Source organism: Prionailurus viverrinus, chromosome B3 (assembly GCF_022837055.1).
Source record: "Prionailurus viverrinus isolate Anna chromosome B3, UM_Priviv_1.0, whole genome shotgun sequence".
Taxonomy (NCBI): Eukaryota; Metazoa; Chordata; class Mammalia; order Carnivora; family Felidae; genus Prionailurus; species Prionailurus viverrinus.
This window is the reverse complement of record NC_062566.1, coordinates 132,950,064-132,974,615: the sequence shown is the minus strand read 5'-3', so window position 1 is coordinate 132,974,615 and position 24,552 is coordinate 132,950,064. Positions and strand designations below refer to the sequence as shown.

General features: G+C 54.6%; 1 protein-coding gene across 3 annotated transcripts; it reads left to right on the top strand.

Annotated features, from left to right (window-relative positions):
- The first annotated feature begins 728 nt into the window (after positions 1 to 728).
- On the top strand, positions 729 to 23,911 carry SERPINA1 (serpin family A member 1). Of its 3 annotated transcripts, none has more exons than XM_047864275.1 (7): positions 729 to 739; positions 12,703 to 12,813; positions 14,740 to 14,840; positions 19,295 to 19,953; positions 21,291 to 21,561; positions 22,843 to 22,990; positions 23,658 to 23,911. In XM_047864275.1, exons 4-7 carry the CDS (start codon positions 19,296 to 19,298, stop codon positions 23,892 to 23,894), a joined length of 1,314 nt encoding a protein of 437 aa, XP_047720231.1. In that variant the 5' UTR covers positions 729 to 739; positions 12,703 to 12,813; positions 14,740 to 14,840; position 19,295; the 3' UTR covers positions 23,895 to 23,911. The 3 variants fall into 3 exon arrangements, with proteins under 3 accessions (XP_047720231.1, XP_047720229.1, XP_047720230.1); XM_047864273.1 differs by having other exon boundaries at positions 14,737 to 14,840; XM_047864274.1 differs by lacking the exon at positions 14,740 to 14,840 and having other exon boundaries at positions 735 to 739.
- The last annotated feature ends 641 nt before the right edge of the window (positions 23,912 to 24,552 follow it).

Below are 24,552 nucleotides of genomic sequence, written 5' to 3'. Positions count from 1 at the left end.
CCACCCAGGCGCCCCGAGATTTACTATTTTAATGTGGCCCTTTCTATAACAGGAATTCTCTGGTCACAAGAAGAACCAGGCTGTAGCATGAAGTAGCATCAACAAAGTATTTATGTCTTACTATATGAGTCAGGACAGATTAAGTTATGCTTCAGCAACAAACAACCTCTACAACTGTAGTGGCTTACGGACAACATTTCTCTCGGTGTAAGGAACTCTCCAGAGCGTCTGTCCTTCACGAAGTGATCCAGCGATCCAGGCTGCCGTGGCTTCCCATCTCAGCGTGAGGCCCCCACGTTGACCACTGTGAGGAGAAAACAGACTCCAGAATCACTCCGAGGCTTTGCCCTCCCCCAGTCCAGAAGGGATGCTCAGCATTTCTTCTACATTTCTTGGGCCAGAACACGGACCCACTGAACTTCAAGTTGACTGAAAAGTGTTGCCTCCCAGAAGAAAAGGAGACCAGACGTCGGAACCGCTAGTAGGGTCTCCACGCTCAACTTGGTCCTCCCTCTTCTGGAAGCTTCCATTCAGTCATCTGTGGACTGCCATTGGGATTCTGGAGCACCCCAAGGAAAAGGCGCTGGTCCTCTGTGAATAATCAATAGCTTCTTTGTTAGGGTCGGTTTATAGTCTCTGCAGGACATAAGACTCACTGAAATGGCCCAGTCTTTCTTAAAATGGACTTTTCCAGCTTTACTGATGTGTAATTGGCAAACAAAAATGGCATGTGTTTAAGGTATACCACAGGATGCTGGGAGGGACGCATACATTGTGAAATGATCACCACAGCCGTCACCTCACAGAGTTACAGTTATCTTTTTGTTGGGGGGTCGGAGGGCGGTGAGCACGTTTGAGATCTGCTCTCTCAGCAAATTTCAAGTGCCCAATCCAGTGTCATTAACTCTAGTCACCATGTGGTGCACCGCAGCCCCGAACTTATCTTATAACTGAAAGTGTGTACTCTGTGACATCTCCCCATTTCCTGCACCCCCCAGACCCTCGTAACTACAGTCCTACTCTCCAGATCTATGAGTTCGCCTTTTTAGGACTCTATGCCTTTTTAGGACTCTAACCCCAATTTTAAGCGAAAGAAGAAAGAAATTGGGGCAAGACATAGAAAATCTTAAGTTGTAGATGGAAGGCATTTTATTCAGCACCTTCCTCAGATCAAGACCACCTAATCCCGGGGCTCCGGGAAGCCCGATTTGGTAGAGTCCTAGGGGCTCACAGACAGGTAGTTCCTTCCCAACGCGATGTTTTTTAATACGCCGTGCTTGAAGTTGCAGGGGGAAAATACGAAAAGCCTTTTTTTGGTGATTCATTTCCATGTTCAGACATGCAGAGGCTTACACGTTAGTCTGGAATCATGACTTAGAAAATCATGCCTGGACACTGGTTTCCAAACTGCCCTGAGCTCAGGAGAATTGAAAATCCTCAAGAATCAGGGCGCCTGGGTGGCTCAGTCAGTTAAGTGTCCGGCTCTTGACTTCGGCTCAGGTCATGATGTCATGGTCCGTGAGACGGAGCCTGGCAGTGGGTTCCGCACTGACAGGGCGGAGCCTGCTTGGGACTCTCTCTCTCCCTCTCTCTCTCTGCCCCCCCCCCCCAGTTATACACGCATAGGCATGTGCACTCTCTCTCTCTCTCTCTCAAAATAAATAAGCCTTTAAAAAAAGCCATTACAAAAAAGGGAAATCCTCAAGAATCACCAAACCTGTATGTTTATTGCAGCATTATTTACAATAGCCGAGACACGGAAGCAACCTAAGTGTCCCATCACTGGACGGTTGGGTAAGAAAGATGTGCTATGTATACGCACTGGAATGTGATGCAGCCACAAAAAGGATGAGATCTTGCCATTGGTGAAAACGTGGATGGACCTAGAAGGTATTAGGCTAAGCGACCTAAGTCAGACTGAGAAAGATGAATTCCCTATGATTCCACTTATAAGTGCCATCTGGAAAAGTGAAGACACACACACAAAGCAGAAACAGACCTATAAACACAGAGAACAAACTGATGGTTGCCGGAGGGAAGGCGATGGAGGGATGGGCACAATGGGTGAAGGGGAGCGGGAGGCACAGGCTTCCGGTTCGGGAACGAAGAAGTCACGGGAATGAAAGGCACAGCACGAAGTATGTAGTCAATGACATCGTAGTAGCAATGTGGTGGCCACTCTCGTGGTGAACACACCGTATAATGTACAAACTTGTCCAATCACCAGGTTGTACACCTGAAACTAATGTAACATTATGTGTCAACTATACTCAGAGGAAGAATAACCTGGGGCGCCTGGGGGGCTCAGTTGGTTGAGCCTCCGACTTCAGCTCAGGTCATGATCTCACAGTTTGTGAGCTCAAGCCCCGCTCTGGGCTTCTCTCTCTCTCTCTCTCTCTCTCTCTCTCTCTCTCTCTCCCCCTCTCTTTCTGCATCTTGTGGGATTCTCTCTCTCTCTCTCTTCCCCTTGCACACTCGCGCTCTCTCTCAAAAATAAAAATTAATTAACTAATTAAAAATGTTTAAAAAGGAAAAGGATAAGCTACAATTCAAAAAAGGAATTACCAAACTATTTGGTAGAAAATAAGTCATCATTTCAGAAGGGTTTAGGCATGAAATGTATGAAATTTAGAGATTTTAAATGTGCTCATCAATTATCTATTCAGTGGCTGTTATATATGTGTGTGTGCCAAGCACTGTGCTAGAAGCTGGGTGTGGCTGTGACAGTAAGCACTCACGAGTACCTACCTGCTTCCCTTCACCTCCCAGCTTCCCTTGCAGTTAGGTGAGGGTCATGTCCAGGATGGGGGCCAATGGACAGGGAGCAAGGTGAAGTGCGTGGCTTCCAGGCCAATGCTGTTAAGAACCAGTGTGTCCTCTCCAATTCTTTCTTTCCCTGCCCCCTTGGAAGCCATGTGTTCCAGAAGCTGTAGCTATGAGATGGAGAAAGACCCCCCATAATCCTCTTGTAATACACCCCTGGGATTTGGAGGTGGTCACAACAGCTAGTGACTTTGGCTGGAGACTCGGCATAGAACAGTCAGACGTGGCTGGGACCTCATCAAAATAAAAGGCTTCTGCACAGCAAAGGAAATAATCAGCAAAACTAAAAGGCAACCGACAGAATGGGAGGAGATATTTGCAAATGACATATCAGATAAAGGGTTAGTATCCAAAATCTATAAAGAACTTCTCAAACTCAACACCCAAAAAACAAATAATTCCGTGAAGAAATGGGCAAAAGACATGAATAGACACTTCTCCAAGGAAGACATCCAGATGGCCAACCGACACATGAAAAAATGCTCAACATCACTCATCATCAGGGACAGACAAATCAAAACCACCATGAGATACCACCTTATACCTGTCAGAATGGCTAACATGAACAACTCGGGCAACAACAGATGTTGGCGAGGATGCGGAGAAAGAGGATCTCTTTTGCATTGTTGGTGGGAATGCAAGCTGGTGCAGCTGCTCTGGAAAACAGGATGGAGGTTCCTCAAAAAAGTAAAAATAAAACTACCCTACGACCCAGCAATTGCACTATGAGGCATTTATCCATGGGATACAGGTGTGCCGTTTCGAAGGGACACACGCACCCCCATGTTTATAGCAGCACTATCAACAATAGCCAAAGATGGGAAGAGCCCAAATGTCCATCGATGGATGAATGGATAAAGAAGATGTGGTATATATATACAATGGAGTATTACTCGGCAATCAAAAAGAATGAAATCTTGCCATTTGCAACTACGTGGATGGAACTGGAGGGTAGTATGCTAAGTGAAATGAGTCAGAGAAAGACAAAAACCATATGACTTCACTCATGTGAGGACTTTACGTGACAAAACAGATGACCATAAGGGAAGGGAAACAAAAATAATACAAACACAGGGAGGGGGACAAAACAGAAGAGACTCATAAAGATGGAGAACAAACTGAGGGTTGCTGGAGGGATTGTGGGAGGGGGGATGGGCTAAATGGGTAAAGGGAATTAAGGAATCTACTCCTGAAATCATTGTCTCACTATATGCTAACTAATTTGGATGTAAATTTTAAGAAATAAAAAATAAAATTAAAAAAAAAGAACAATCAGACAGGGTTCTTGCTCTCGGGGGGGCTACACTCTGGCAAGAAAGATGTTCTAAGTGTTTGCAACTGTCTTCAGAGTTCAGACCTCAGATTTCACCCAAATTATTGAACTCAGTTTTAAGGGGAAAACATGGTACTGAAAACAAATTATGCCTGACTTCATTCCACTCAGGCAGTCATGCAAGGAGTATTTTTTGAGCTCCTACTGTATACCAGTTATTGTTCCAGGACCTGGGGATACAGCAATGGGCAAAATAATGTTCATGCCCACATAGTCTAGTGGGAGAGACAGATATAAACAAATTAGCAAGTGGAGGAATAGTACAATTAACAAATAGTAACATACAATGTAACCATAGATATATAACATCATGTCGGGTAGTGATAAGTGTCATGAGGAAGAAAGCAGGTCAAGGACATTGTGTCACAGTGTAGGAGGGCAGATATTTCAGAGGAGGTGACCAAAAGAGCATTCTCTGTGAAGGCTCATTTGAGGCAGGAGCTGGTTGCGATGCAGGACCAGCCATGAGATTTCCCCGGGGTGGGGGAGAATGTTCCAGGCAAAGGGGCCAACACAGGTGAGTACCAGAGCTGTCCTGATAAGCTGGGCTCTGTGCCCAAACTCTGAGAAATGGCTAGATCCTCCAACAGCAAGGGAAGCTTGTGGTCAGGCTGAGGTGGGCCCTGACAAGCTCACATTTCTGGAAAATAATTTAGGCTCTCAAATCTGTTACCATTGATTTGACCAATCTTACGCCCCGGCTTTAAGCTGTGTCCATGCATTTCTGAGCAAACAGAGTTTAGTAAGGTCACCTTTTGTATCTTTCATGTTAACGTCAATGTGGATTTCCAGGGAATTTCCTCTACTCTGTGATGCCCTGGACATCTACAGCCTTGCACAACTTTCCCTGCCTAATCCAGGGGTGCCCGGATGGATCCAATGGGTTTATTGGCATACAGGAGAAAATAGTGTAAAATTTATTAATATTTTTCTCTCCTTGTTAAAATGTCTATTTTTATTTGTTTTATCGAGGCCAATAATGCATCAGGACAGTTGCACATGTGTATAACCTATAAATAACTATTTATAAGTTGGAAGTACTATTTTTTTAATTTTCCTAACAGGATGCATCAGCCCATTAGGGTAATTAAAGCCTTTGTTACCCATGTCATTGTGAGTTATGGCTGCCCTCGATTCAAGAGAACAGCTCCAACCTGCCCTAGTTGACCGGATGACCGACACACAATTAAGAATTTTGAGAAAAGATCTGAACAAGGATTTTGGTGGGTGATGGCTTTGCATCTGGAAAATGTTCTTTAGATGCCAAAATAGTGGATTTTCCAGGGTCTTTCCTGGTTAATGAGGCTAACAGGAAAATCTTGAAAGCCAGCCATGGAGATGCCTATCCCCGGGGGGCCTCCAATCTCCAGTTAGAGGGTGCTCGCATAGTACAAACTGAACGAGGACACGTATGTGACAAACACAGACCTTAAAACATGTCCAGGCACCAGAGTCAAAGCCAAAATAGGACATGGCGGTAAGGTACATCACGTTCTCGTTGTCGTATCCAGGGGAGAAGGAGCACTGTCGGTTTTCCAGGGCAAACCTAGACAAGTCGCTTAAATTCTCAGAGTTTCGGTTGCTCATCTGCAGCCGAGATGATAGCAGGCAGGGACTATTGCACAGGCTTGCCGTGGGATCGCCAGGGGCCATATCCATGAGGACTGTGACCTAACACATTGCACAGGAGGAAAGCTGCCATCCTCTGCCTTGAGAAGCTTCTGTGTGCTCAGACCTACACAGCCATCTCATCCAGACCTCCCCAAAGCGCGGGAAGGTAGATACGATCTCTATTTTATTGCTGGGCTCGCAGAGACATTAAGTCATCTTCACAAGGTCCCACAGCTAGTAAACAACTGACTAAGATCTGAGCCCCGTGCTGTCTGACTTCACCGCGGAAGCTTTTCCACTCTGTCAGGCTGACATCCGGAGGCAAGGGCATTGGGAGGAAAGCCAAAGAGGGAAAAGAGAAATTCTGGGGAAGTCACATGAAAAAAAAAAAAAACACTCTGCCAGAAACTGTCACGTATATAAAGATAGCATCTTTCTGTGTGGCTGTTAAGTCAAAAGGCATTTTTAACCGTTTCATAAATGCAAACCATTCTCGCGAAAACATAAATACAGAAGAATATGCAGAAGGAAGCAAAAGTCACGCCAGCTGGGAAGTGTGTGATCCCCAATAATCATTGGTTTCTCTCCTTCCAGAACCTTCTATGCATATACTTTAGTTTCTACATATGTAATCTCTTACTCTATCCAGTACACTCTGAATGACTTTGTTCTCTTACTTCTTCGTGATCAAAACAAACCAAAGACCAAGACAGAAGAGGGAAAGACGAAGACAGGAGGAATCTCTTTTTACTGAGTGTTCACTATCTGCCTATCTTTTCCAATTATTCACTTATTTGACCCTAACAACCACCCTGAGACCCTGGAGTCCCAATCTCCGTTTACAGATAAGGTCAGTGAAGCCTCGAGGGGTTGAGGAACTTGTTTGCGGTGAGTGGAGGCTGGCTCCAACTGTCCCCAAATCCCATGGGCCTTTCCTACCAAAGTCCACACTGTCCCAGACTCTGTCAGGGCCATCCTCGTTTCCAAGGGTCTGCATACTAGAAAGGGGAGCCCCAGCGTCTCCTGGGGGTGGTGGCAATGTGTGTGTGTGCGTGCGTGTGCAAAAACATTTGCTTTCAACCCCCTGCGTGAGCCTAGGCTCCAGCCACGACAGGAGGGCACTGGTCCCTTAATCCCATCTCCCCACCTTCCAGCACCTGAGCCAAGTGGCTTAGCAGACCCTTCCCCACCTGCTTCCCCCTTTAGCCCAGTGAAGGCCACAGGTGGAGGCAAGAGGGCAGAGCAAGGCTGAAAATACATGTCCTCATTGTTTGCTCTGCACAGACCTTCTTCGCAGAAGGCAGTGTTGACCTAGCTTTGTTTGTCTTAATTGCCCAACGCTCTGCAAAGTGGAAAGTTGAATACAGGGCCCTGAGAACCCGGGTAAGTGGGATGGCAATCATTGGCTTCTCACTGCGTTTCTGGAGCCGGTTTGTTTTTTGTTCCCAGGCGTCTCATTGAATTATTTCATTTCTCTTTGCCTGCCATTAAAACAAGCATTGCATTGCCAGGAGCGGGAAAGGAAAGGGAAATAATATTTACAGAGCCTGGGCTTCCATGGCCCACGTCTCCCGTAACCTTCCCTGCAACCGGGGGAGGTCCAGATTATCATCCCCAGTCCACACAGTGGGCGAAGTGACTGGCCTCAGGTTCTCAGCGCTGGAGGCAGATCTGGGATCTGAGCCCCGGCCCCACTGCAGGCCTGGAAACCCTCGTGGACATCGGCAGGGAGAAGGGAGACAGGAGGGAGCCGTTCCTTATAGAGTCGAGCATGCACTACCCTAGAACTAGCTCGTCCGCCCAAGAGAAATGAAAACAGGTACCTGAGTGCTCACCGACGCTTTATTCATAATTGTCAAAGCTGGAGACACCCAGACATCTGTCAACAGAAACTAATTGTGGGACACCCATTCAGTGGAACTCTACTCAGCCAGAGACATGATGAATTTCAAAAACATGATGTGGAACGAAAGAAGCAAAAAAAGGACACATCATCCTAGAAGCCAAACGGACCCGTAGAAACAGAAGTCAGAGGAGAAGTGACATTCGGTGGGAGACCAGAAGACTGATGGAGGGAGCTTCCCCGGCTGATGGATCTGTTCTCTTATCTCCGTCAGAGCGGCAGTTACCCAGATATACACAAATGGAAACACGAGTTGAGCTTTCCGCTGAGGGTTTATGGTTTTACTGCATGTAAATAACACCTCAGCAGAAGCAAACACATACAATGTAAGACAGAGAGGCAGCGACCACGCAGGTCAGGCAGTAGCAGTGGAGAGGGGGAGGGAAGGGAGGGCTCAGGAGAGGTTTCGTGGAATCATCCTATTTATCCTCTCTGAGCCTCGCCTGCAAAGTGGATATACTGAAACGATCTTTGCAGAGCTGTCGGGAAGAGCACGGTTTGGGCACACGGTACCGGGCACCCGGCAGCCAGAGAAAGAATGAGCTGCTGTCACTGGGATTAAACTGTGAGCAGTTGGGGATGGGGGGGGGGGTGGCGGCAGGGTCAGCTCCCGGGCAGTGGGACCGAGAAGAGAGGCCCCTGCACCTGCCAGGCCGAGTCACGGGGGGAGGCACAGCAGACGTGATACAATCCCCGTCCCTCGGTGGCTCAGTCCCCGAGCTGTCGTCTTCCCATGAGCCCTTCCCCTTTACTCGTGGGGCAGACAGGGGTGGCAGATGGGGGCCGCCGCTTTTCGCGGGGGGCAGGACAGCCTTGCTCCAGGTCCTGGCTGTGAGCCCACGTTCCCTCTCCTGGGGCTGGGCCAGGGGCCCAGGGGAGTCTTCCCCACAGGATGATTTCCAGCTCAATAGACGAGCAAGTGGTTTTCAATCTAGGAAGCCGCATGCCCCCCACGCACATCTATAGCATTTTATAGGCTTTCACCCTCTCACCCTGGCAAGACCCCTCGGCCATCTGATGAAAGACACACTCAGTTTCTGCTTCTTCATTCTCTCCACCTCGGTTCCCCAAGCAGACTTCGAGCTCCTGTTGTGTGCTCAGCACAGAGCCAGAGTCGGAAAACCGGCGGTCCTGCCCTCAGGTGACTGCAGTCCGGTGTCAGGGCTGAGCTCTGGGTTCTGTGCCCTTGCCCCGCAGGCACACGGCCTGCTGCCATCTATCCCCCTTCACCACTCGCCAGCTCTGTGACCTAGGGCTAGCTGGCTTTTCTATGAGCCTCAGTTTCCTCATCTATAAGATGGGGGTAACAAAAGCACCCACGTCCTAGGCCTGTGGGTGGGTAAGCTAGTTCTAGGGCAGCACACGCTCAGCTATAAGGATCGGCTCCCTCCTGTCGTGAGGATGAGAGAATTCATCTCCCTGAAATGCTTTAGAATGGCTCCTGGCATGCACGAGGTGCTTACTAATTGTCAGCTCTCACCATAAATACTCCAAAGCTTGCTGTGGAAGCAGCAAAGAGGGAGACGTCCCCGGGCATGGCCACGTTGTGGGGGTGGGAGGTCAGGACGGCTCCTCGGTGACTTCATCCGGGTCCCGGACGTGATGACTCAGGGTGTCCCTCCCGGGACAGAGCGGCCTGTCCCAAAGCCTGTCCCAAGGCGGCCTGTCCCAAAGAGGCACTGCTGAGAGGGACCAGGGGAGGCGGTGTGGTCTGTGGTCGCGGGCACGGATCAGCAAACTTGTTCTGGAAAAACCAGGTAGTACAGAAGCCTAATTTTAGGCACGGCAGGCCCCACGGTTTCTGTCACAACCATTCTATTCTGTCACCGCAGCATGACAGCAGCCGGGAACGGTAAATGAACGGTGTGACTGTGTTCCCATGAAGCGTTCTACGTGGACGCTGATTTTCGTGTTACAAACCCCTTCCCCACACCACCTTGACCTCTGCTTCTGTTGCCACACCCCCCTCTCTGGCTGTGACCCTGCTGTCCCTCTTTTATGAGGACCCCATATGATGATCAGGGACAGAGAAAGAAAGGGAAGGATGGCAGAGGGAGAAGGAGGCAGACTGGCCACACTGTCAGCATCAGGGTACGCTCTGTGCCTCAGTTTCCTCATCTGTACTAAGGGGATATATGCCACCCACTGTCCAGGATTAAGACAGAGCCCAGCAGGGGCACTTGGGTGGCTCAGTCGGTTAAGCATCCCACCCTTGGTTTCTGCTCAAGTCGTGATCTCACGGTTCATGAGCTTGAGCCCCGAATCGAGCTCTGCTCTCCCCTCTATTTCTCTCTCTCTCTCTCTCTCTCTCTCTCTCTGCCCCTCCCCCCACTCTTGCTCAAAATGAATAAACTTTAAAATATAGATCAGTAAAGAAAACAGAGCCCAGCAGAAGTAAGGGCTTGAGAAGTATCAGCCACACCACACGTGGTGACAAGCCCACACCCTGGGCTTGTCAGTCTGGGTCTCCGTCTCCCAAAACGAGAGCAGCGAAAGACTCCTTAAAACCAAGCAAACAGAAACTCTTAATGTCAACAGGAATGAAGACAACAAGGTAAATCGTACCATTTCCACCCAAGGTCAGAGCTGGGTAAGTTCAAAGATCCCTAATTGTCCTCTTTATCTGAGCCACCCACGCAGGGCTCGAATTTCTGGAAAACAAGTCCCAAAGTCCTTCAGGGTCTCCCTTGGCCCCCGTGCAGGAGCGGGTCCTGCACGTCCGGTGCTCGCCGGGGTCCCTAGGAAGACCCTTGCCACACCTGCTCCCTTCCTCCCCCAGAGAGGGCTGCTGGCACTGTGTCTAGGGACAAGAGAAGAGAATGGGCCTGGATCACCGCGTCGTTGCTGGGATACAAGTGCATGCTTTCCGAAGGTCGGCTAGCATCGCTAAGAGGAGAAAAGAGGAACCCGTTGGCCAACGTGTGGCAATTGACCATCCTAAAGGAAATAGCACCGTAGTTGAACAGGATAAGTTGAGCCTCCTAAAAGTTGAGAGGCCATGGTGGCCATAATGGCCCATAAATTCAAGAGAGTAAAGTTAAAGCGCAGGAAGGGTTAGTTATACCAAAAACGCTGGCTCTCTTAATTTCAACACGTAGGGGTTAAAGCTACAGATGTGCGCTCTACGCCTTCTACCGACTCTGTTAATAGAACGCACTTACGACGCGTGCGTTGGCCCCCTTTATTCTCTGAGTAAGGACGAGCCGGGAAGGGTCTGGATAAGCCAAACATTTCCAGAAAAAGCAAGAACCGAACCACACACAGGAAGCAGGCCCAGAGGTGCCGTCCAGGAGGGAAGAGGGCCCAGTAGGGGGTTGCAAGTTGGATGATTTGCAAGGTGCCCACCGGCCGCAAATTCACGGCGCAAACCGAGCTCGTGTCCTGGGAGAGAAAGCCAGGAGCATCCGACCAACCCTACTAAAGTGAACGGGCTGGGAGAAGGCAGACACACACGGGTTTCCGTGACATTCAAGAGCAGGCCTGGTGTAAAACACGCCACGAGCATCAGTTCCCTTGAGCCCCTCTGAGGAAAAGACCCATTATCCCCATTTCGCATTGATTCCTCACAATCCTGGGACAAGTGATACCTCTTCGGGGCACCTGGGCGGCGCAGTCGGTTAAGCAACTGACTTCGGCTCAGGTCACCATCTCAGGGCTCGAGGGTTCGAGCCCCGCGTCGGGCTCTGTGCTGACAGCTCAGAGCCTGGAGCCTGCTTCCGATTCTGTGTCTCCCTCTCCCTCTCTTCCTCCCCTGCTCGTTCTCTGTCTCTCTCTGTCCCTCAAAAGTAAATAAACGTTAAAAAAATTTAAAAAGCAACAAGGGATACCTCTTATCGCGCGTATTACAGATGAGGGAACCGAGGCACGCGGTGAAGCTTTCGCAAAGGACAGCCGGTGGTGTAGTTCAGGCTTGAACCCAGGGGTTTAGCTCCTGAGCCCGTGCCCTAACCACCACCCCACGCTGCCCCCTGAGGAAGGGAGCCGGTGCCGGGGGACCAGAGAGCGCGTGAGAGCTCCAGCATTGCAAGGGGGCGTCGGCACAGTCCAGGGAGCTCTCCCAATGGCCCCGAAATGCCCCCGAAGTACACCCCACTCTCCTGACCCGCCTGGTCACCCTCCCCCTCACGCCCTTTCCACTGCAGACACAACAGCTCAGCGCTCAGGCTTCTCCCACCTCTAGGCAGGGCCTGGGGACGGGGAGGGGGACCCCAGAAGCTTCGTATTTAAACCAGCCCACGGGCTCTTCCGAGGATGCGTTCACTCCCAGCGCATCAGCGCAGAGGCTGCAATCAACAATTCCAGCAGTAACCAAGCGGACCAGACCTGCCCCACCATGGTTTTTGGTTCATGGACCGCTGTCCTCGAGAAAGGTCACTGGGTGCCCCCTCCCAACCAGGATTCTATCCCAGCTCAGTTTCCCCGGATCATCCCACCCCTTCTTCCTGGATCAGGAGCCCTCTGCCACCAGCCTGCCCGCCCGCGCTGAGGCTGCAGAAAATCCTAGGACGGTGGGAATGGGGGAGTAGGAGGGCGGGGAGGTAAGGAAGAGTTGAGCGTGGAGTCCTGATTCGAACGGGACAGGGTCCCTGAGCCCCTCACGTGGCCCAGCCCCTGCCGGGACGTCTGGCATCCCTTCTGCACCCAGCCAGAGTCCGGGACATACACCTCTGCCATACACGCAGACCCTTCTCAGCTTCTGTGGGGGTCTCATTGGGCATTTGTCGGGTGGCTCCGTCCTCCCCTCCACGGCTGGCCCTGGAAACCCACCGAGATGCTGGTGCCAGGCCGTGGGCTAGGAGGGGGACTGACACCTGTTGTCTCCTTTAACCCTCTGAGCCCAGGGCCACCCTCCCTCTGACAGAGGCTTATGGACACAGCCAGAAGAGCAGGTGACAAGCAGGACTGCCTGGGCCAGGAAGGGCTGACTGGCACCCGCCCGGCTACCCACAGCTTTGTGCTGGGCGGCTTCCTGTCCCAGTTCCCCGCCCCTCCCAGACCTGTTGCCTCGGACACCCAGAGTCTCCTTCCTCAGAGGCTGGCAGAGACCGTGCACTCCTCCGGGCGCACACGGAGTCTCGGAGGAGGCAGAGGAGGCCAGGCTGTCACAGGAGGTGTGGAGGCCAGCACAGCACAAGGATCACAGGTAGAGGGGGCATGGGGCGGTCCCTCCCACCAGCCCCGAGGCCACCGGGCCGGGGGGGGCCAAGCTTGGCAAGAGCATGGACGGGGGACACTTGGTGTTGTCCATCCACCCACTGCAAGAGGTGGGGGGCGGGCAGCTGGGGTTGGAAGGAGGCCATTGAACAGATGGAGAAACTGAGGCACGGGGAGAGGAAGAGATGCTCGGGAGGTATGGAGGTCAGGCCTCGCCTCAATCACAGCCCAGCTCTCCGAGCCATGGGGGGGGGGGGGGGCGGTGTAGAGCCCCAGAGGGGGAGGTGCCCAGCCAGCCAGCTGAGGGGAAGGAGCCCGAAGCCATATCATGGAAGTAGGGGGGCAAGATGGGAGTGGGGCTTCTTCCCCTCTCTGAGCTTGTTCTGCTCTCTATGGGGGGTGGCAGGTGCTCCCCTCACAGGGTCACTGAGAGCACTGGACAGGAGAGCCTGGGGGGATAGTCCTGGAATGCCTCCCTCCCCCACAATGACACCAAGGAAAGCCACCGGCACGAGGTAGGGCCCCCATCACAAGGGCTTACTGTGCACACCCGACGTTGGGCTCTGAGCTAACCTTGAACTACTGCGTTGAATCCTCACAGCGGCCCATCGAGGCGGGTACTGTTGCGATCTTCGTTTCACAGGTGGGGAAACTGAGGCACGGGGAGGTTAAACAGCTGCTCTGAAATCTCACAGTCAATGAATGGGACAGCTGGGTTCCCGGGCCTGAACCCGTGTCCCAGAGGAAACTACAGGTCGTCCGCCTGGCAGAGTCCCACACTTGGGACCAGGGGAACGAGAGGAGGGACAGAAACGCACTCACCCTCTCATCTGCCCCTTCGACAAATGCCCGTAGAGCGCCTATCCTGCGCCAGGGACCGTCAGGGTGCACAGAGCGGGGGTGAGGTCTGCCTTAGGTTTCTAAAGGGATCACGGTCAAGTGAGGCCCTGCCAAGCCTCTACCCTGTCCCACCATCTCCGCCCCCAGCGGCGCTCCAGGGGGCTGTAATAGCCCCAGAACAGGGCCACATGCCCAGGAAAATCCAAGCAGCTTGTGAACCACATTCCTCTGCCGGGAGCCACACCCAGTGGAAACAGTAACAGGCTGAGGCTGGCCAAGAACTAAGCCTCCTCCTGCCCGGAGAAGCCTGGAGAGCAGGGCTGAGCAGAGGGCTGTGCGGGCCAAACAGAAGAGCCCTCTGTGCACCAGGCACTTTACAGAAGTGGTCGCGTATGTCCCCCGACACCCCCGCTCGGAAGCCGGACTTCCAAACCCCTACGATGCCGACAAAAGCCCCTCCTGGTTCAGAGAGGTGAAGCAGCTTGCCTGAGGCAGCACAGCACTTCTTTATAGATTTGCCATCTGCCCCCTGGCCTGTGCCTGTGGCCGCCCGTGCCAGCCCAGAGCGGCTGTGTCAGCATTGGTCATGGCCCGTTTACCCCTCAGGAAAATCGAGAGGGTTTTCGCATCTGGGGCTAGCTGGCTCACTATGGACGAGCAACCTCTCCGCTCCGGACCTCAGTTTCCCTGTCCACCAAATGTGCTTTTAACTTCCCCGCCCCTGCCCAAGGCAGTAGCACGTCTCCAGCAGGAGGCATTTCAAGGTGGCTCCTTGACACCAGTGGGGCAGCCACTGAGAACTCCCCAGGGGGAGGGTAAGCCACCAAAGTGATGCTGTCCCAAAGAGTGCCTGAGTCATGCCCCCACCCCCACCCCCACCCCCGTGGATGCAGGACGCTGTGGTTTATGAGCTGGGCACAATGACTCCCTTTCGTGTAGGGAACAGAGGGCTGCGTGCCATCCAGACAGAGCACACAGGGGCCGTGCGAGTGGGCAGCTCAGAACTGGCCTATGGACTTAGTCCCTATTTGCTCCTCTGATAACTGGGGTGACCTTAGTTAATATTCACCAGCAGCCTCCCCCGTCGTCCCTCTGGGTCCACTGCTTAAATACGAACCACAACTAGGCTCTGTCTCCTCAGCCTCGGTCACCAGCCCCGGCCTGGGACAGTAAACCGTAAGTATGCCTTCCACTGGGGGAGCCTCCGGAGAGGCCTCGGAGCCCCTGCACTGCCAGGCAGGCCCCGGGAATGCGGAGAGGGTGGCACAGGCCGGGGCCGGACCCCCTGTCGTCACAGCAAGGGCAGCCCTGGAGCTCCTTTTCTGCTCCCAAGCCTGCCCAGGGCCTCCCCAGGTCCTACTGGAGAGAACACTGGCCCTCTGTGAGTGGTGTGGACGTGGGACCCCGGGAGGGAGGTTGGCAGAGCTCTTGTGTCCTCCCCATGGGCTGCCTCCTGCAGGGCTCACCGCCTTCCCTGTGCCTGGGGGCGTATCTTCTCCCCGCTTCTAAGGGTGAGAAAGATAAGGCCCAGAGAGGGACAGTGGGGAGCCCGGACTCATATAGGGACCTTGGGGGAGGCAGGTGGGACCGGAGCCCAGAGTTCCAGCCGTTCACTCCATCCTCCGCGGATCAGAACCACGCTGGGCTTCCCTGTCCGTGGCTTCTGGGTGCCCTCGTTCGTGGTGCAAGATCCAAAACCCTGGGAGGGCACCGTCCTCGGGGCTCGGAGCTGTGCTCCTGAGCCCTTGCTGTAGCCAGGCGGCTGCTGATCTCCTTACATGCGGTCAGGACTTTAGACCTCATAGCAGCCTTTTGCGGTGGTTACTGAGGTTATACTGAGGTGGTTACTGAGGTTTTACAGATAAGGAGGTCAGGAACAGAGAAGTTTAGAACTTGCCCCAAATTACACACTCTCCAGGATTCAAACTGAGGCCACCTAACTCCAGAGCTCACGTTCCCAAACCTCCTCCCCCTGCCAACATAATTGTCTCGGGTCTTGGGTGCCAGCTGGGGAATGGGAAGCCTGGGCTGGCCTCGAGGCCTCTTTGATGCTGGGTGACCCTGGACCACTGCTCAACCTCTCTGTCCCCTTGGACAAACCGTAGACAGCTTTTGCCCTCTTTCCCCTCACCCCACCCTTCCAGCCTTGATCTCCGGAGCACGGGAAGGATAAAATGTCTCTGTCATCGGTTTTTGGAGACGGAGGCTACAACGATGGCCAAGGCCACCAGACTCCCACGTGGTGCTCCAAAAGGCCCATAACAATATCAGTAACGGCTGAGGCTCCCTGACAGCTGACAGTGTGTGAAGCGTTTCTTGGCACTTTGCACATATTTAATTTGCACCGTCGCTCCGTGAGGAAATGCACGCTGGTCATCTCCCGGAAACGGAGATTCAGAGAGGTTACGTAACTTGCCCAAGGTCACACAGCTGATATCGAACTGAACGCAAGCCTTCTGGCCTCATAGCCTCTGAGCTTAGCCCCAAGCGATGCTTCCCCCTTTCTCTGAGCCAGACCACTCCACCGATTTCCTGTTTCAAGGTGTCTGGCTTCGGCTTCATACACAGAGAAGGACGGAAGGCCAAGTTCCGGAATCAAAATGCTTAGTTAAGATGAAATCCCAGATTCATAGGCAACCAGGTCTATGGCTTTCAGTAAGTTACGTAACCTCTGTGACCCCAGTTTCTCCATTTCTACAACGGGGCTGATAGTAATTCCCACTTCGTAGGGTTAGCTTTGTCGGGGACATTAGATGACACAGAGACAGTGAAACTGGACACGATGGTATTTACTGGACACGATGACAGTGACGGTGACGCTGAGGCACAGGTTTGGGCACAGAATTGAATTTAAAATTCTCCGAAACTCAGAGGCCGTTCATCGCTGAGCACGGACCCTCTTCTCTGGTCCTGGGCAATACGGCAACCGGCCGGGAAGGGACCTGCCAATTTTTTCCACTTGAACCCTACCTGTGTGTAGGTACGAGGGTGTCCACACCTGGCAGGTGCCCACCCACCCGTCACCTTGTCTGCACCTCACATCTGCCACGCACAGGCATCTTCCCTCCGCTTTACAGACAGGAAGCCGGGGTCAACGGAGTGAAGTCGCCTGCCCAAGGCTATCGCCCACAGGTGGTTGAGCTGAATCACACCTGGGCTTATTCAGGGCCAGGTTTTAGCAGGTGGTTGATGCCCCAGTGGCTTGCCTGGACCCCACTGGGTCACCCGGGGTCGTTCATTTGATGCTTGTGGGTGGAAATGGTATTTGACTAGGCAAAGAAATGGCTCACTTCACGGGCCCTCTCCCTGGCAGACTGCTCCCACCTGCCCTGGATGCCGGAGATGTCGCCATGACGTCCTCATTCCTGAGGTTTAAAGCTCGGTCTCTCCACCTCCGAGTGCCTCCCCGTCCAGGACACCACCTTCCCCAGCATCAGGCTCTGGGGGCGCCGGGTGCCGCCTTTGACAGAAGGGCGTGGAGAAAGGAGGCTGGGGGCCCTGAGTTGGAAAGAGCAAATGAGAGGCAAAGGGAAGCCAAGAGGAGGCTCAAGCCCCACGTCAGCGTCCCCCGGGGCCCGGTTCTGACGCCCACAGAGTCTGAGACCCGAGGACACGGCTGTCTCAATCTGCCGTTCAAGTGGTAGGGAAACCAAGGCTCGTCCCAGCTCTGCCACCGATTCGCTGTGTGGCCTTGGCAAGGCCCTGACCCTCTCTGGGCCTCAGACTTTTTACCAGAGTAGGCGATGTTACACGCACTGAGACGGCTGTGCCCACGTCGGCGGCGGCCCCTCCCCAGCCCAGCCCCCCAGCCAGCAGCTCCCTCCTCCGAGGGAGCCTCTCCCACCCCCCACCTCCCCTCGCCCCACCCCTCACTCCATTTCGCATCACCAAACCCAGACCGCTGCTAACGGAGAATCCAACGTCGGTGCAGGGGAAACTCATTCAGATGTCCCCCCACCTGGATTTCTACAGCTGCGTGTGGTCGGTCATGTTTGGATTATTTAGAGCCACGAAGGCCAGGGAAAGGGTGGTGGAGAGAAGCCAGTGTTGTGCTGGGTCTTGCTGGTTTGTCCCAAAGACACCCATAAAGGTCGGGGAGGCTACACGAGACCCAACGTTTCTTATTCCCAGCTTTTTCCCCTCCGGGTTTCAAATTCCAACTTTAAGGATTCCTCTGCCTCTTTGTGCTTGATGGTTTTCGTTACATGAGAAACAGCTACCTGATGTGGCCGTGGGCACGTCCTCCTCTGCTCGGGCCTCAGTTTCCCCACCCGTGAAGACAGAAGGTTGTGCTGAGGGGGTGCAGGCTGGTGGCCCGTGGCGGGGCCACATCTGGGGCAGGGGGAGCTCAGAGGGGCAGGGCGGGCTCTGGGTCGCTGTGAGTGATGTGGACTGTGACCAGCACCAGGCAGAGCCTGCTCTAGCTGGTTCAGCCATGAGCCTTGCTGCTTCCTCTTGTGTCCCCAGAGCCAGGGGACCCATGTCCGTCCCCGGCCTGCCAGGGGACCCATGTCCGTCCCCGGCCTGCCCTCTGAAGGCCTCTGGTTGGCAGCCCCTGCCAGCCGCCAGAACCCGTCAGGGTTCAGTCTGGTGTCCGACTTACTTCACCGGATTCTCCCAACAAGCTCACTCTCTATAGGAGGCAACAGGAAAACCAGAGAGACTGAGTGGCTTGTCCTGGTCACCCAGCTGGTAGTGACAAAGCCCACCTCAGAACTCAGGTCCGTCGGAAAAAGAAATGCTTTTTCAACGCCTACCCCCCTGCCCCACGTACGCGCACAAACCCCTAATCTACTGGGGAAATCAGTATGTCGACCGTCCACGTCACCGCCGACCCCAGCTTTGGGACGGAGGTGTGGCGAGGATGTGCGGGTAAGCTGGCTGCAGGGACTGGACCCCCTTCACGTGGCCGAGGCCCCAGACCCCTGTGGGGCTGTCCTTCAGCTCCGGCAAAAGTGCCAGGGGCTGAGGCTCACCCTGCGTGCTGAGTGGGGACGGCCCCCCGGCCCCTTGTGACCTGGCTGTGTGCCACTGGGCGAGATCTCGCCCCCTCTGGGCAGCAGCCTCGTGTCCGGTAAATAAAAAGAGTTCACGGAAGTGTTCCCGTTCCCATCCAGTCGTACCTGAGCCTGATCCGGCCCATTTCCCGGGTAAGTGTGCACAAATCTCCCGTGCTCATTGTTGCCTTAGTTTCCCCTTTTGTGGAGCAGGGACCGTGGCACTCAGGCCATTGCGGGTGTGAGTGCCACTGCCAAGACCCAGCCTGCCCGGGTCTGTGATTCCGGGCCTGCTACTTCCCTGCCCTGTGGCCTCAGGCAGGTGACTTAAACCTCTCTGGGCCTTTGGTCTCCTCCTCTGTAAATGGACGATTGTCGTATGCCCTGGGTCACAGGCCATTACAAGAGGGCCAGAGATGGGACAGCAAGGGGCTTACAAGGGGGCCTGGCAGGTGGGGAGCCCCGTAGAGCCTTTCCATCCTCCATGATGAGGGCGAAGGGAAGTCCTCGGCACTGGGCCGGCACACGGTAGGGGTTCGGTAAGCTCTGGATGCTTCCCGTGGTGTCGGTCAGTGGCCGAGGGACTCAGCGTGCGGCCTGACGTGGGCGTGGTGCCCCCTCTCTGTCTCGCAGGATGATGCCATCCTCCATCACGTGGGGCCTCCTCCTGCTGGCGGGTCTGTGCTGCCTGGTCCCCTGCTCCCTGGCTGAGGGTCTCCAGGGAGACGCTGTCCAGGAGACAGTTGCATCCCAACACGACCATGAGCACCACGAGGCGCCGGCCTGCCACAAAATCGCCCCGAACCTGGCTGACTTCGCCTTCAGCATGTACCGCCAGGTGGCCCATGAGTCCAACCACACCAACATCTTCTTCTCCCCCGTGAGCATCGCTACGGCCCTCGCGATGCTGTCTCTGGGGAGCAAGGGTGACACTCACACCCAGATCCTGGAGGGCCTCGGTTTCAACCTCACCGAGAGAGCAGAGGGTGAAGTCCACGAGGGCTTCCAGCAGCTTCTCCACACCCTCAACCGGCCAGACAGCCAGCTGCAGCTGACCACCGGCAGTGGCCTGTTCATCAACGAGAGCGTGAAGCTTCTGAACAAGTTTCTGGAGGACGTCAAGAACCTGTACCACTCGGAAGCCTTCTCCATCAACTTCGGAGACAACCAAGAGGCCAAGAAACGGATCAACGATTACGTAGAGAAGGGAACCCAAGGAAAAATTGTGGATTTGGTCCAAGATCTTGACAAAGACACAGTTTTTGCTCTGGTGAACTACATTTTCTTTAAAGGTAAGGTTGTAACAGCCACCTGAGCTGACTCCCACGAGAACGTCCAAAAATAGTCTCAAACACACAGTTCTTAAACTTGCCGTGGCAGGGCAGGGAGACTAAATCAGTGCACCTCTGCATATGTTATTCAACTAAGGTCAGAGGACGATGGGTGGGACAGTCAAATCGTCCTCTTCTCTGCAGGACTTTTCAGAGCCTTTCACGTCCTAGTGTACGTTGTCAATCCCCAGCAGGGAGGGAGGTGAAACAGGCAGGCTTAGCAGAGCGTATGAAGGGAAGGGGCGTTCTGGGAACACACTTCCGACAACTCCAGTGCGGTGGAGGGAGGGACAGCTCTGGAGACAGAAACACCAGGGTGCAAATCTTTCCTCTATCGCTTATTAGCTATTTGACTCTAAGCTATTTGACCCTAACCTCTTTGAGGCTCTGGTTTCTTCTCTGTAACGGACACGTAATCATGCCCTTGTTGGCGGGTTTCTGTGAGGACTGAACAAGTTACAAAGAACATGGGGCTGCATGCCTGCACAGCAGGTGCTCAGCTGAACTTGAACCTCAGCCTGGCCTCCTCCCTGAGGGATGGCAACGTGGAGGGGGGTGGTGGAGGGTGCCTGCAGGCCCCAGAGGGCACTCCAAGGCAGTGGAAATGGCCTGGGGCAGGGAGGTAAGAGCAAGGCCAGGGATGCCTCCTCCCCGCTGCGGGCTCGTCACTCTGGAGGCAAGAGTGTGATGGAGAGCACGGGGCCAGAGCGGGCAGATGTTAGGTCCCAGCTCTGCTGTGTGACTTCTGGTGGGTCTGGCCCTTCTCCGGCCTCAGTCTCCATCCCTGTGCAATGGGGAAGTTGGGCACAGGGGTTCCCGGGGCGCCCTCCCTCTGGGCCTTGCCCGGACAGTGCTGCTCTCTCTCGGTGCAGTGGAGGGGAGCTATCGGGCATCGCCATTCTGCCCAGCGGTCCAGGGAAAGGCTTGGGGTGGGGGCGAGAGCGATTTCCTGAATGATAAGAGCCGCCCGTTAACAAGGGGCAGGGAGACTCCCACAGGGACGTGCCGAGTATGACTGATGTCAGTAATTTTCATTTAGCATCTCCCAAGCCACCCTCAAATACGTGAGCAAGAAAGACAAGTAAAAATGCTCGCTTTGCACATCCAGACTGGCAGGCCTTAGCCTCGATAACATAGACCTTCTGGATCCTCCTCCGGTCTTGCATTCTTCTCTCTAATGTGACACTGAGGCTCGGAGAGAAGTTGTCTCACCAAGGAGACTCGGGGCTTTTTTATCCCACCCTATTGTCCAAACCTTCCCCCACCGCTGGCTGAAGCCCACCTTCCCTTCCCTCCAGGCAAATGGGAGAAGCCCTTCGAGCCCCAGCATACCACAGAGGAGGACTTCCACGTGGACGAGGACACCACGGTCAGGGTGCCCATGATGAGCCGCCTGGGCATGTTTGACGTCCACTACTGCGACATGCTCTCCAGCTGGTCGTTGCTCATGGACTACGTGGGCAACGCCACCGCCTTCTTCATCCTGCCCGACCAGGGCAAAATGCAGCAGCTGGAGGAAATGCTGAACAGGGACATCCTGGCCAAGGCCTTGGAAAAGAGACATTCCAGGTGATTCCCAAACCAGAGAACAACCCGGGAACCGCCGCGTCCGGCCGGGCCCCAGGGAGGGAGGGCGGCCCCACACCCCGTGCGCCCCACAGCGGGGCAGGACCTGGTGTCCCAGACCCAGGCTGGCATCGTTCAGACCGCACCGGCCGGGCTCCGTGACAGGACGGTGCCCGCGGTGAGGAGGCCAGAGTCCTGTCCTTGGGGACTTGCTTCCCCACCGGGGACACCGTCCCTTCCCGGTGCCAGCACGCGCCCTGGGAGGACCACGAAGGGAGAGGTGGGCTTCTGGCGAGGGGGGCAGCGCATACAATGCCCGGGGCCGGACGGGGACAGCCTGCCTGGGGTCGGCCGGGAAGGCAGAGGCCCCGGGGAGGGGCCCTCGGGCGCACCTTGGAGCAAAGTTTGGGCTCCTCTGTCACTAGACCGGTGTGGACTGATTGGGTCCCCGTAGTGAGGTAATGCATGAGCGTGCACCCCAAATTAGTGCATAAAACGCCCAAGCCCTCGTGACCTATTTTATCCTCCACACGATGACAAGATACACGCACGGATAAATGTAGCAATGGGAACGTATATAAATAATCAAGTACAATTCATACATGAAACTGACACCCAGAAGAATACATAATAAGCATATCCGTGCTTAAGTGAATATAAAGACACGAAAGAGCATAAGGATACAACTAAAATAGCAGTTTTAATACCTCCTCGCCCCACCCCCACCCCCCACTCCTGGGCTGCCTGCGCCAGAGGCTGAAAGAAGAACAAGGCGGTGCAGAATCCGGATCGGGTCGAGCGGAGCCTCAGTGCCAGTCAGCTCGCTCTGGCAGACCCTGCTCGGGGCCACACGCTGGCCCCACGGAAAAGCAGAGCGGGGCATTCGGCCCGTGGGCTCACGCATGACTCGCCGAGCAGATGTCCCTCCACACTCACCCCACGTTCCCCTGGGATTCGGGTCTGGGGAGGTCCCGGTCTGGGGGACACCTGACCCTGCAGGGCAGTGCGCTAAGCGCTCCCCAGGGGACTTCCTGGAGGGCTGCTCGGAGGAGGCAGGAGGGGGCATCTGACACTTTGCAGGACAAGCCATCCCTGTGATTCTACATCCTCTGACCCCAGTGCGGGCGGGGGGGGGGGGGGCGTGGAGGAGCTAGAAATGGAATAACCCGTGCACACCTCCAGCACTCCCATGGGGGCAGGGCGAGGGCCACTGACAGGGAGAAACAACCAGAAATGAAACGCTCAATGCTGTGAAACGCCTTTGTTTCCGAACCGTCGTCACAGGTCTGCCAATTTACATTTGCCCAAACTGTCCATTTCTGGAACCTACGACCTGCAAACCGTCCTGAGAAAAATGGGCATCACCAAGGTCTTCAGCAACGAGGCGGACCTCTCAGGGATCACTGAGCAAGGTCCCCTGAAGCTGTCCAAGGTAAGTGTGTCCCTGGTGGCCATTGGCCACTGGTGCGTGTGGGGGACAAAGGGACACAAACACCTCTGCAGACTGAGGTTCCTGACGAGCGCCCTGGATCCACAGAGACTGGAATGTGGGCAGGTGACAATGGAGGAGGTGGCCTCACGTGCTTCTGGCACTTTAGGGACCTCCTCCGCACTTGTGGCACTGACACCCTGGGTCATTTTTGGCCAGGGCCTTCCCTTCTTTGGGCCTCGATGGACCCATAGTTACAAAGACAGGCTGGAGCTCAGGGATTTCGGAGGACTTTTGCCCCTGCGTCTGTGACACTGGGAGCCATTGGCCAATCACTGAGTCTAGGTGAATGAGGGATTTTGCCTAAAGATACCATTTATTCAGAAAATTAAAGGTGACTAAAGCCACAACCGCAGCTCGAAGGCTGGCTGGGAACTGAGCGCCTGGTGTGGACCAGATGCAACGAAGGTCCCCGTCAGAGTCCTGGGCCCCAGGGTGCTTGACATCAGGGAGGGAGGCCATGGATGGGGAAGGACAGGCCAGGTGGAGAAAGGCCCACATAAGCCCCTCCCTGGGCAACACCCCCCTCCTTGGGCCTCGCTCCCAGGGCTGGGTTGGGGACGGCAGCCCATCCCCACTCAGGACAGGCCGCCGTGCTCTCGCCCTGTAGGCGCTGCATAAGGCCGTGCTGACCATCGACGAGAAAGGGACAGAAGCCGCTGGGGCCACATTTATGGAAGCCATCCCCATGTCGATGCCCCCAACTATCCAGTTCAACAAGCCCTTTGTGATCATCCTCTACGACAGAAACACCAAGAACATCCTCTTCATGGGAAAGGTGGTGAACCCCACCCACACAATACCTGGCTTTCTGAAATCAGCCCCCTCCCCAGACGACAGACATTAAAGAATGATCCGGCCCAAGCTTGTGTGTGACATCCTTCATCCTTCACCTGAGTCTCCCCTTCCATCCCCCGGCAGTGTGTGGAATGTGGGTCACAGCGACCACAGTGTCCACTGTTTACTCTCTATCAGGCCTTCCCACTGTCTGGGAGCGGTGCTGGGCCGGGGCGAAATGCTTGCCCCGGTCACTCTGGAAAAGCTCTAGGCTTTCAGTCTTATCTGGGAGTCCCCGAGGGGGCATCGCAAGGGCTCAGATTCCAGCCCCCAGCCCCCAGCTCCCACTGGGCTCCCCCTGCCCCGCTGGTGCTCGCAGCGCCCCCCACGACAGTCCCTCCCCCTGCTGCCCCTCAACCTCGAGGCTGCCTCCCTGTTGCTTCCAGAACCTTCCACTCACACAGGGGCACTGAGCTGCCGCATCTCCAGCTGCAGAGGGAGAATACTTGGTTCCTTTCCCTCATCCCGCCCTCCCACCTGAGCCAGGCTTGGGCTCCTACCAGTCGGAGCCCTTTCCTGCAAACATCTATGGCCGATCTTCCCTGGCAACTTTTTCAGCGGGGCCGGACTGGGAACATGTGCTTCCTCCCTCGTTCTTCCTTCTCTGCTCCTGGAGAAAACATTACTCCTAGAAGCAGGTGGGATTTCTACCTGCTCTGCTCCCCACA